The sequence below is a fragment of the Bombina bombina genome, chromosome 5, assembly GCF_027579735.1.
Source record: "Bombina bombina isolate aBomBom1 chromosome 5, aBomBom1.pri, whole genome shotgun sequence".
Lineage (NCBI taxonomy): Eukaryota > Metazoa > Chordata > Amphibia > Anura > Bombinatoridae > Bombina > Bombina bombina.
Window position 1 is genome coordinate 1,099,702,963 of NC_069503.1, and position 13,827 is coordinate 1,099,716,789.

A 13,827-nucleotide genomic window follows, 5' to 3' on the forward strand; every position below is an offset into this window, starting at 1 on the left:
TCAGTAGTAGGGAATTTAATGGAAAGCCTCTTAAAAGAAAGATTTATGACTTACATAAAGACAAACAATTTAGAGGACCAAAATCAGCATGGTTTTACTTCAGGGAGATCATGTCAGACTAATCTAATCGACTTCTTTGATTATGTAACAAAAAGTATTAGACAAGGGTGGAGCAGTTGATGTAGCATATCTAGATTTCAGCAAAGCATTTGACACCGTCCCACACGATAAACTAATTCACAAACTGTATCTCCTTGATCTAGACTCAAAAATTGCTAACTGGGTGTAATGCTGGCTTAAGGACACAAAACAAAGTGTCTTAGTAAATGGAGTTCATTCAGCAGAGAGGGCTGTTACTAGTGTTGTTCCTCAGGGGTCAGTTCTGGGGCCTGTTTTGTTTAACATATTTATCTGTGATATCAGCAAAGGGCTACAGGGGAAAGTATGTCTCTTTGCAGATGATACAAAAATTTGTAACAGAGTGGATGTTCCAGGAGGGGTAGACAAAATGAGAAGTGATTTACAACAATTGGAAGATTGGACAAACGACTGAGATCTAAAGTTTAACACAGCAAAGTATAAAATAATGCATTTAGGGAAGAAAAATCCAAATGTTAATTACAGACTCAATGACACTTTACTGACTGTTACAGATGAGGAACAGGACTTGGGAATTATTATTTCAGATGATTTAAAACTTAGTAAACAATGTAGTAATGCAGCGAGTAAGGCTAGCAGAATGCTTGGATGTATTGGTAGAGGTATTTGCAGCAGAAATAGTAAGGTTCTTATGCCACTTTATAGATAATTAGTTAGGGCTCATCGTGAGTATTGTGTGCAGTTCTGGAGACCATAACTTCAGAAGGATATTAACAAACTTTAATCTGTGCAAAGGAGGGCTACGAAAATAAATGGTACATGGTCTAAAAAATAAAACTTACCAGGATAGGCTCAATGACCTAAATATGTATAGCTTAGAGGAGAGAAAGGGAAGAGGTGATTTGATAGCAACTTTCAAGTACGTTAAAGGGCTTAGTAAAACTGAGGCTGTGGGTATTTTACATAAAATGATCTCAAGCTAAAGGGTAGTAGATTCAGCAGTAATTTGAGGAAGCACTTCTTTACAGAAAGAGTGATTGATTTATGGTATAAACTTCCTCAAGAGGTAGTAATGACAAACACTGTCGGGGACTTTAAAAATGCCTGGGACAAGCATACGGCTATCCTACAAACTAGATAAGTTTATACTGTTAGGTAATATCTGGCAGACTTGCTGGGCCTATGGCTCTTATCTATGTTAAAAATATAGATAGTCCCTTTATTACCCATTCCCCAGTTTTGAATAACCAACAATGTTATATTAATACACTTTTTAACTATGTAATTACCTTGTATTTAAGCCTCTGCTGACTGCCCCATAATTTTAGTTCTTTTGGCAGACTTGCATTTTAGTCAATCAGTGCTCACTCATAAATAACTCCACAGGAGTGAGCACAATGTTATATATGTATGTCACACATGAACTAGCGCTGTCTAGCTATGGAAAAACTGTCAAAATGAGATAAGAGGCAGTCATCAAGGGCTTAGAAATTAGCATATGAGCCTACCTAGGTTTAACTTTCAACAAAGAATACCAACAGTACAAAGCACATTTTATGATAAAAGTAAGATGGAAAGTTGTTTACAATTGCATGTCCTATCTGAATCATGAAAGTTTAAAGGGATACTAAATCCAATTTTTTTTTCATGATTCAGATAGAGCATACGATTTTAAGCAACTTTCTAATTTACTCATATTATCAATTTACATTAAGCAACCAATTAGCAAGCGCTACCCAGGTGCTGAACCAAAAATGTGCCGGCTCCTAAGCTTACATTTACATTACTGCTTTTCAAATCAAGAGAACGAAGAAAAATTGATAATAGAAGTAAATTAGAAAGTTGCTTAAAAGTGCATGCTCTATCTGAATCAGGAAAGAAAAAAATGGGTTTAGTGTCCCTTTAATTTTTTTGACTAGACTGTCTCTTAAGCATTCAAAAGACAACACTATCACTCTTCATTTACCTGGTTTTTCTCCGACATAAGGAAATCAAGATTTGCCCCTGGTAGCCCCAATTCGAGAAACGTCTTTACCAGTCGTAGATCAGCGCTGTTACCTACAATTCAAATTATTTATTAAATCATATAATAATATTGAAAATGTGCTTTTTTTTTACCTTTGAGAAATGTTGTAGTGGATTTAGCAATAAAAGCTTGTTTTTGTTTTTTTTTTTGCCCACAGCTTTCTTTTAATTTATTTGAACTTCTTGTTCATCGTGCATCTATAGTTTAAGTTTAAACAAAGTTTCCATTTAATGTTAGGTTTCTCAAATGTCCATAAATGTTGTGTAGAGTTTACAACTGGGCTTACATTTGGCAGTTTTATAGTCATTCTTGTTTATGAGGTATTAATTTACTATTTTTCACAGAAATAATGTGTGCAGCAGTAAGGATGAAGTGCATAAGTTATGGTATATAAACACATATAGTTCATTTATAAGAATTTATCATTTATTCGCAGATGACTTGATGCTTAAGGGGCTGGCATTTTGTATATTTTATGTATGTTTATGTTATGTATAATTAAGCATCGGTGTAGTAGCTGAGAAGACTCACAAATATATATAAAAGAGTGATATAGTTTAACATATTGACCACTAATATTCAATTCTGCAAACGTGTTACCCTGAGGGCTGTAGTTAAGAGCTTACATTACCTGTACAAAGAGGTAATTAAAGGAATTAATTTTATTTCTGCAATTCTTTAAAAACACAGCAGAAAAGTCTACCTACAGTTTACCTCCAGGTGGACAGAAATGGCTCCTAAAGGATATGTGTACCGCCTGCTAAATTCTTGGCGCTAACCCATGGCACCAAACTCCACAGCAAGCCTTATATTTTATTTTTTACTTTTCAAAGTGGCAGCCAATCACATGTCATACCACTTGCCCCATTGGCTACACTCGATGCCTTGCATATAACCTTGGATCCTAGAATTTTCAGGGCATTGGATGTGATCTCTATATAACTTAAGGAGCAGGAAGTTGATTGGTTGCACCACCTTTTAATTATGGGGGTCTGTCCACTGGGCTAACAGCGATCCACTGGCAGGAGATGCTAAGTCATACAGAATACTGAGGTTTCCAAACATTGAGGTTGGAACACAGCCGATATATATATTACATCTAGTAAAATTTGAAACAAATATATTATAGAAGTCAGGGCTTGACAAATGTAAGCTACCTTAGGAACCAGCTAGAAATATGAACAGCCATCTTCATATTTTCTAGAGGCTATAATTAGATATACATGTGCAGTAATCAAAAAGATTTATTTGAGAACCTCTTTATTTTAAAGCTCTTCTCGCTCTTGAATGATTATCTAAGACAGGCATCCTCAAGCATCATGGGAAATGTAGTTCCAAAACCTCTGGAAGGCCAAGTTTGAGGATGTCTGATCTAAGAAGTTTTGTTAGTACTGAGAGATGCCACAAAGTCTCTGCCAGATACTGAAATCTGTAACAATAGTGTCCGAAGTTGTGACATGGGGGGGTTTGTGACTATAATTTCCGCATTTCTACATCCTCTATTTAAAGTAACATTTTACTCCTATGTAGAAAATAACTAAGAAAATGTGTTTTGGAATTATTGCCAATCATTCCCTTATAATTACCATCAAGTCCATGCACACAGACAACTAGATGAATTCCATCTTCTGACGGCTCTTCTTCAGGAGGAAAATATGGAACATCAGAAGCTAGTGAGGGCAGAGCACTGTACAGGAAGCCTTCAAACTTGAGCTGTTTCCTGAACTTTTCTTTAGCCTGATGAAAACTAGAAAATGTATTTATGAACACCACATATAAAGTAAGCTTTAGTCTGTCTGTCTGTCGATCTATCAATCTGTATTTATGTATATATTTCCTCTCCCTAATGGGTCTCTTTGAGGACCCGATTGATCTAAAGCTCTCCAATCTTGCAGAATTATCTAAAACCTCTTGTAAGAACTGAAAGGTGCCACAAATAATTTCAGAAAGGAAAATTGTAGCTTGATAGCTTTTTATCTAGTTATGCAGAGTTCTGTACACTTACATTGCAATATATAGCTACAAAAAAAAAACTTACAAAAGCTTACATGCTATTTCTCCATTCTGCAGATTGTTTGATCATTAGGCTTTAATGATCTTTGGATACTGGAATAAGAAAGAAAATATAGACAAAGAATGCGAAAGAGCAATTACCCATAGTTTAATTATCAAACTTTAGCTTTTTGCAAAATAATGCCAGAAATCCTTAACTCGGAGAGATACCTTGTTGGACTTGAATATCTAAATCAAAAGACAAATTACTTATAAATTCACTGGCATAAAGCCTGAAATTAGAGTTCTGTGCTAAACACATAAAGCAGAGATAAGTTTTAATATTGGTCATTAGAAATGTGAAACTCTGCCAAATACTGAAATCTGCACACGCATTTCTCAATATCTCTGCAACCGACTTATCTAACTTTATATAATATCAAGCTGTTTTATTTTCAACTTGTAGGTTATATACTATCTGGCCACTAGATGGCATTAACAGCAACGAGAATAAATGTTGTTATATGCTTGTGATGTACTGTTCTTTTGCCCATTTATGGCTAGATTATGAATGAAGTGCAAAATAGCTCTCCCGCTAGACTGTTAACATTGCTAGAAGGAGGCTTGTTGAGCTTGTCAGGTTGCACTCACATTATGAGTTAAAAGTAAAAAGTTAGCGCAAGAGTGAAAACCCGACACACGCAAAAAGTAGAATATTGGGACCCTGTTAATATATTTCCCCATAGACTTCAAGGAAGTGCCCATAGTCACACGCTAACCCAATTGCATTTATTAAAGTGGGCTGAACCCAACATGAATTATGTCCTTATGATGGAACAGCTGCTGGGAACCAGTAAGTGCACGTGAAGACTGTGGAAACTGTCTATTCCACCAACATCAATCCACAGAAGTAAACGTTCACAGAACTTGACTTCCTCTACGGTCACCTGAGAGGAAGACAAGTGCTGTGGACGTTTACTTCTGCAACATGAATTATGAATATTTAACATTCCAATGTTCTTCACATAGAAGAATATGTTCTATTATTCTTAAATAAATATTTCTATTTATATCTGATGGATTTTTTTTTTAATATATATCTATAATTATATATATATACAGTAGTTATATATATGATTAGGTATATATATATATATATATATATATATAGTTATATATATGATTAGGTATATATATATATATATATATATATATATGTATGTATTTAAAAATACATAGAACATTTACTATTACGTGAAGAACATTGAAATGTAAAATATTTTCACTACATACACACTTAAAAACATTAAATATTAATAGTGAAAATAAATTACATTTTTCGTGTTTTAAAGTATTTGACTGCAAAGGGCTCCGATTTACACACACACACATAAATATATATATATATATATATATATATATATATATATATATATATATATATATATATATATGTGTGTATATGTATGTATTTATGTGTTACTACTGTATACTTACTGTACATATTTCGCATTCCAATGTTCTTCACTTATAGAATAATGTCCTTTTTATTGTAAATACATATTTTTTTATATATATATATATATATATATATATATATATATATATATACATATATATATATATATATATATATATATATATATATATATATATATATAAAATAATAATAAAAGGTACATTATTTTCTATCGGCCAGATTACGAGTTTTGCTTTAGAAGTGAGCGTAGAGCAAAATTGTGCTCCATACAGCACTCCAATACCAGCGCTGCTTAAATCAGCGGTGAGTTGGTTGTACGTGCTCGTGCACGATTTCCCCATAGACATCAATGGGGAGAGCCGGCTGAAAAAAAGCCTGCAATAAGGAGCGTAAAGCTCCGTAACGCAGCCCCATTGATTCCTATGGAGAAACAAAATGTATGTTTACACCTAACACTCTAACATAAACCCCGAGTCTAAACACCCCTAATCTTACACTTATTAACCCCTAATCTGGCGCCCCGACATCGCTGACACCTACATTATACTTATTAACCCCTAATCTGCCGCTCCGGACATCGCCGACACCTACATTATATTTATTAACCCCTAATCTCCCGCCCTTAATGTCGCTGCATCCTACCTACACTTATTAACCTCCAATCTCCCGCCCCCAATGTCGCCGCCACTATAATAAGCATATTAACCTCGCAAACATTAGTTAAATATTATTAATCCCTAATCTGCCGCCCCTAACATCGCCGCCACCTACATTACAGTTATTAACCCCTAATCTGCCGCCCCAAATGTTGCCGCCACTATACTAAATTTATTAACCCCTAAACCTAAGTCTAACCCTAACCCTAACACCCCCTAACTTAAATATAATTAAAATAAATCTAAAAAAACCCTATAATTAATAACTAAATAATTCCTATTTAAAACTAAATACTTACCTGTAAAATAAACCCTAAGCTAGCTACAATATAACTAATAGTTACATTTTATCTATCTTAGGGTTTATTTTTATTTTACAGGCAAGTTTGTATTTATTTTAACTAGGTAGCATAGTTATTAAATAGTTATTAACTACCTAGCTAAAAGAAATACAAATTTACCTGTAAAATAAAACCTAACCTAAGTTACACTAACACCTAACACTGCACTACAATTAAATAAATTACCTAAATTAAATACAGTTAACTAAATTAAATACAATTACCTAAATTACAAAAAAAACAAACACTAAATTACACAAAATAAAAAACAAATTATAAGATATTTAAATTGATTACACCTAATCTAATAGCCCTATCAAAATAAAAAAAAAACAAAAAAAAAAAACCCTAGCCTAAACAAAACTACCAATAGCCCTTAAAAGGGCCTTTTGCGGAGCATTGCCCCAAAGAAATCAGCTCTTTTACCTGAAAAAAAATACAAACAACCGCCCCAACAGTAAAACCCACCACCCACACAACCAACCCCCCAAAAACCCCCAAATAAAAGCCTAACTTAAAAAACATAAGCTCCCCATTGCCCTGAAAAGGGCATTTGGATGGGAATTGCCCTTAAAAGAGCATTTAGCTCTATTGCGGCCCAAACCCTAACCTAAAAATAAAACCCACCCAATAAATCCTTAAAAAAACCTAGCACTTACCCCTGAAGATCCACTTACAGTTTTGAAGAGCCGACATCCATTCTCAATGAAGCCGGGAGAAGTCCTCAACAAAGTGGCAAGAAGTCCTCAACGATGCGGCAAGAAGTCCTCAACGAAGCCAGGAGAAGTCTTCATCCAAGCCAGGAGAAGTGGTCCTCCAGACGGGCAGAAGTCTTCATCCAGACGGCATCTTCTATCCGCCAACCGGAATCTAAGGGACGCCATCTTGGATGTCATCACTTAAAGAAACATTAATTCGGGAAGAAGACTTCGTTGGAAGAGGATGCTCCGCACCGGATGTCTTGAAGATGGAGCCGCTCCGCGCCGGATGGATGAAGATAGAATATGCCATCTGGATAAAGACTTCTGCCCGTCTGGAGGACCACTTGTCCCGACTTGGATGAAGACTTCTCCTGGCTTTGTTGAGGACTTCTTTCCGCTTCGTTGAGGACTTATCCCTGCTTTGTTGAGGATGGATGTCGGCTCTTCAAAACTGTAAGTGGATCTTCAGGGGTTAGTGTTAGGTTTTTTTGAAGGTTTATTGGGTGGGTTTTATTTTTAGGTTAGGGTTTGGGCAGCAGTAGAGCTAAATGCCCTTTTAAGGGCAATGCCCATCCAAATGCCCTTTTGAGGGCTATGGGGATCTTAGGTTTTTTTTAGTTAGGATTTTATTTGGGGGGTTGGTTGTGTGGGTGGTGGGTTTTACTGTTTGGGGGGTTGTTTGTATTTTTTTTTTTCAGGTAACAGAGCTGATTTCTTTGGGGCAATGCCCCGCAAAGGCCCTTATAAGGGCTATTGGTAGTTTAGTTTAGGCTAGGTTTTTTTTTTATTTCTGGGGGGGGGGGTTATTTTGATTGGGCTATTAGATTAGGTGTAATTAATTTAAATATCTTGAAATTTGTTTTTTATTTTGTGTAATTTATTGTTTTTTTTTGTGATTTAGGTAATTGTATTTAATTTAGTTAATAGTATTTAATTTAGGTACATTTGTATTTATTTTAGCTAGGTAGTAAATATTTAATAACTATTTAGTAACTATTCTACCTAGTTAAAATAAATACAAACTTGCCTGTAAAATAAAAATAAATGCTAAGCTAGATACAATGTAACTATTAGTTATATTGTAGCTAGCTTAGGGTTTATTTTACAGGTAAGTATTTAGTTTTAAATAGCAATTATTTAGTTATTAATTGTAGATTTTATTTAGATTTAATTTAATTATATTTAATATGGGGGAGTTAGGGTTAGGGTTAGACTTAGGTTTAGGGGTTAATAAATTTAGTTCTGTGGCGGCGACGTTGGGGCGGCAGATTAGGGGTTAATAACTGTAATGTAGGTTGCGGTGATGTTAATATTTAACTAGTGTTTGCAAGGCGGGAGTGTGGCGGTTTAGGGGTTAATATGTTTATTCTAGTGGCGGCGATGTCGGGAGCGGCAGATTAGGGGTTAATATTTTTATTTTAGTGTTTGTGATTCGGGAGGGCCTTGGTTTAGGAGTTAATAGGTAGTTTATTGGTGTTAGTGTACTTTTTAGCACTTTAGTTATGAGTTTTATGCTACAGCTTTGTAATATAAAACTCATAACTACTGACTTTAGAATGCATTACGAATCTTGTGGGATAGGCTGTACCGCTCACTTTTTGGCCTAAAATAAAAAGCTTATAATACCGGCACAATGGAAGTCTCATTGAAAATAGACTATATGCAAATTGCGTAAGTTGATTTGCATATAAAATAAATAAATAAATTATTTGTATAATTTTATTTATTTATTTTTAGTACATTTTAGTTTATTTTATTTTTCTTTTTACACTTGTAGTGGTGATATGGGCTTTGATCTATGTTGATTTTCTTCTCTTTGTAATCTAGGGCTACTATAGTAATGCATGGGGTCTATGACACACTATGGCACATTACGGTTAATGGTGTAATCACATCGGTGTATGGTTAATACTGTGTACTCTATATTCTTTTTCTATTTTTTACTTTAAATTGGAGAATGTGTGTGGCTGATAGATTATTTTGAGGTCATAACGAGTTTTTGACCGTGGTGATATAGATTAACATCTGATTGTGTATCTCTGATCGTTGGATCCCCTGTATGTGCTCCTCTCTGTAAAAGCTTAAGGGGTTGTGTGTGTTATTATTACTCTATTGTTTTGGCCCTATTTGTCTTTGCCGTATCAGTTGTGCCTTAGGGCTGTAATGTTTACGTGCGTCTGCTGGTCGCCGTGGCAACGGTAAACAATCTCGGTGATTGGCTGTTTGCCCCCCACACGTGAGAGTCCTACGTGAGACTGAGTTCCGGGTTCTCTACCCGGCGTTGTTTGCCGGTGCGACCGTGAACGGCTCCTGAGTCTGAGGGTGTTGTCTCTTCTGGGGTGAGTTATACATTGGCGATCTGGCAGCTCTTGAGAATAAATGTTAGTCCCTATTGAGTATTTTAAGAATGTAGGTATGAATGAACGTTATCTCTCAGCAAACTTACTTAGTGATCTGTCTGTTTTCTATGCTTGTTTTCATTGCATCACAGTTATTATAAAGTGCACCTGGGCTGTCACAGTTTTGGTTGAGCCAGGATGGCTCATTTATGTACATGTATATATGGTGATATGATAACACTTAACCTATTTGGTAAATATCTGTTGTGTATAAATGTGACTCAGTGGTCACCATGGTTACAATTTGGCGGTTTTTTGTCTAATTGAGGGGAGGGGTTTCAGTTATACATTGTATAAAGGCACTCTTGTTTGTTAAACACATTGTCTGAGGAAGGGGATTTTGTCCTCGAAACGTCACATTTTTTGCAGTAAATTATTTCACAAAAAAGACCAGTGAGTGCAAGTCTGCTTTTTCTTTCTATATATATATATATATATATATATATATAAAAGATTTGAGGAAAAAAGCACTCGCTGGACTTCAGTTATCAGTGATAATCCTTTTTAATTTGTGACGTTTCGGTACCACAAACGTCCCTTCCTCTGGTCCCGAAACATCACAAATTAAAAAGGATTATCACTGAAAACTGAAGTCCAGCGCAGCGAGTGCTTTTTTTTTCAAATATTTTATTTACCTTGCGATAGCACCATGGCAGTTGAAGTTTGGTGGTAAGAGTGCACACACAATACTGCTGGTGCCGGCGGAGGTGTGGACTGGAGGCGGGTGGTGGGTGGCTCAGCAGCAGAGGTGGGAGGGAAGGGGTGGGAGTGGGAGGGAAGGGGTGGGAGTGGGAGGGCCCTATGCTACAGAAATTATTTTTTTAAAGGAACAGGGAGGGATGGGGCAGCTAAATTACAGAAAAGGAGTTTGGGGTGCGGGGGGATAAATGGCAATCACGAGAGGGGAGGAGGTGGTGGGACCACTACACTACAGAAAAAAATAAAATTTAAATAATAATAAAAAGGGGTTTATAAGTACTGGCAAACAACTGTTTGTACCTAAGATGGCAGCAATAGTTAGAAGGGGGAGGATTAGACAGCTGTTTGAGGGGGGATCAGGGAGGTTGGAGGGTAAAGGGGAACCTACACTGAAGAAAAATAAAGAGATAGAGGGATAGGGGTATAGTAATAGTGATAGCAGGATAGGGATAGAGGGATAGATTAATAGGGATAGAGGGATAGGGATAGAGGGAAGGGATAGAGGGTTAGAAGGATATGGATAGAGGAATAGGGGGAAAGAGATAGAGGGATAGAGATATATGGATAGAGGGATAGAGATATATGGATAGAGGGATAGAGATAGAGGGAAAGGGATAGAGGGATAGAGATAGATGGATAGATGGATAGAGATAGGGATAGAGGGATATGGATAGAGGGATAGGGATAGGGGGATAGAGATAGAGGGATAGGGATAGAGGGATAGGGATTGAGGGTTTGGGATAGAGGGATGAGCATAGAGGGATAGAGATAGAGGGATAGAGATAGAGGGTTTGAGATAGAGATAGGGATAGAGCAATAGGGATAGAGGGATGAGGATAGAGGGATAGATGGATAGAGGGAGAGGGCTAGAGGAATAGGGATAGAGGGATAGGATAGAAGGATAGGGATAGAGGAATAGAGACCTATTTATCAAGCCGTCAACTGCAAATACGCCGGAATTCCGGCAAGCTTGATTCGACCTTGTTAACAAAGCCTACAGACCAGAAAAAGTTGAAATTTGTGATGTAACATACGATCCGCCGGTCTCAATCCAACACAGATCGATGGTTACATCATTACAGATGTTCTGAATACAAATTCGGCACTATCTGACACCTTTTGCAAGTTAACAAATTTCTAACAGGTACGCTTTCCACTATTCCGGCCCAGCGTACCTGGTTTTCAATATGCCACCCTGGAAAGCGAAAGCTTATGTTCGATGCTGCCAGATATCCCATTGATTTCTATGGTAGAAAACAAATTACGTTTACACCTAACACCCTAACATAAGCCCCGAGTCTGAACACCCCTAATCTGCCACCTCAACATCGCCTACATAAAGTTATTAACCCCTATCCCGCCGCTCCCCGACCCTGCCACAACTGTAATAAAATTATTAACCCCTAAACCCCTGGCCTCCCACATCACTAAATTAAGCTATTAACCCCTAAACCTAACAACCCGCTAACTTTACATTAAAATTACCTCATCCTTATCTAATAATAAATTAAATAACTTACCTGTAGAATTAAAATAAACCATATTAAACTATTAATTAACCTACCCTAACTATTATACTAAAATTACATTAAACTATATTAAACTATTAATTAACCTACCCTAACTATTATACTAAAATTACATTAAACTACCAATTAAATTAACTATATTACATATAAAAAAACTAACTCTACTCAAATTATTTAAATATACTATTAAAAATGACTAAATTACAAAAAAAAATAAACGCTAAATTACAAAAAATAAAAAACATTGTTACAAAAAAAATAAAACACAGTATCAAAAATAAAAACGAATTACACCTTATCTAATAGCACTATTAAAATAAAAAAGCCCTCGCCTACAATAAACTACCAATGGCCCTTAAAAGGGCCTTTTGTGGGGCATTGCCCCAAAGAAATCAGCTCTTTTACCTGTAAAAAAAAATACAAAGACCCCCCAACAGTAAATCCCACCAACCAACCAACCAAACCCTCCAAATAAAAACCCTATCTAAAAAACCTAAGCTCCCCATTGCCCTGAAAAGGGCATTTGTATTGGCATTGCCCTTAAAAGGGCATTTAGCTCTTTTACTGCTCAAAGTCCCTAACCTAAAAATAAAAGCCACCCAATAAACCCTAAAAAAAAAAACCTAAGCCACAGCAAACTCCACAGCCCTGAACACTGACAGACAGCTGCAAAGTTCCCAGCAACCCAGACAGTTAACCCCAGAGCAGCCTGTGTGACAGGCTCACAGGGAAGCATTACATACATTGTCAACACAACACACAGAAACCTGGCACTCACCAGCAGATTCACAGTAATGTTTAAAAACATAACTGGGGGAAGTCAGTTACATTTGGCGCCAAAGGATCTTTGGAGCTGTTTGTCAGTGTTCAGGGCTGTGGAGTTTGCTGTAACTTAGGATCTTTACCCAGTCCGATCTGTGAGTGCGGTCCATTCCTGTGTTTTGTATTTACATAGGGGAGGTTACAAAAATCTGTGTCACCTTGGGAGGTTCCCAGTTGGTTTGTTTGGAAGTATGCATTGTGTGGGTGCTGGCTTAGGGTCCCAGGAAGGGGGAGACCTTGCCGTGGTCCTGGGCTTGATCCTTTAGCGCCAAATGTAACTGACTTCCCCCAGTTTTGCTTTTAAACATTACTGTGAATCTGCTGGTGAGTGCCAGGTTTTCTGTGTGTTGTGTTGATAATGTTTGTAATGCTTCCCTGTGGGCCTGTCACACAGGCTGCTCTAGGGTTAACTGTCTGGGTTGCTGGGAACTTTACAGCTGTCTGTCAGTGTTCAAGGCTGTGGAGTTTGCTGTGGCTTAGGATGTGTACCCAGTCCGGTCTGTGAGTGTTTATTTTCTGCTGGTAATATGCGCTATTTCCGACGTGTGCAAAAGTCATAAATAAAAACCTTTAAATCATTAAATACATATTGTGACATTAATCCATATTTAGGCACATCAAAAAGTATCATAATCTACTGAAAGCAATATTTTCTCATGAACAAATATAGCCATAATCATTTTACCTATTTTCAGAATAAGCATTACATGTCAATATTTCAGATCCCTTAAATGCTTCATTGTAATTATTGTATTCCCACATTTCACACAACACAAAGAAAAATATTACATAAAACTAATTTGGTTTTAAAGAAAATTTCATTTTTTTTCTGTCGTTCTAACCTCATTTTTTTTACAAATAGGGCTAGATTACAAGTGGAGGGCTAATTTATTGCACGCCCATAAACGGGCAAATTCACCTGTACACAGACGTGCAATAAATAACCAGCCATTATTAGTGGCTGGTTATTGTCACTGCGAGCTCCAGGTAGCAATTAGCTCTCAGAAAATTAACCAGATATAACCAGATATAACTTTCAAAATGTGCCCCAATTGCCCCAAACATACTGTGTAGTGTAGTTTC

At 36.6% G+C, this 13,827-nt stretch overlaps 1 protein-coding gene across 1 annotated transcript in view; it reads right to left on the reverse strand.

Annotated features, from left to right (window-relative positions):
* Nucleotides 1-13,827, reverse strand: part of FAM135B (family with sequence similarity 135 member B) — a 292,460-nt gene that overhangs the window by 100,309 nt on the left and 178,324 nt on the right. The window contains exons 13-14 of the mRNA XM_053715380.1: nucleotides 3,712-3,872; nucleotides 2,066-2,157 (exon numbers count right to left, since the gene is read on the reverse strand). Of these exons, the coding sequence (XP_053571355.1) occupies nucleotides 2,066-2,157; nucleotides 3,712-3,872 (253 nt within the window). The remainder of the gene's footprint in view (nucleotides 1-2,065; nucleotides 2,158-3,711; nucleotides 3,873-13,827) is intronic.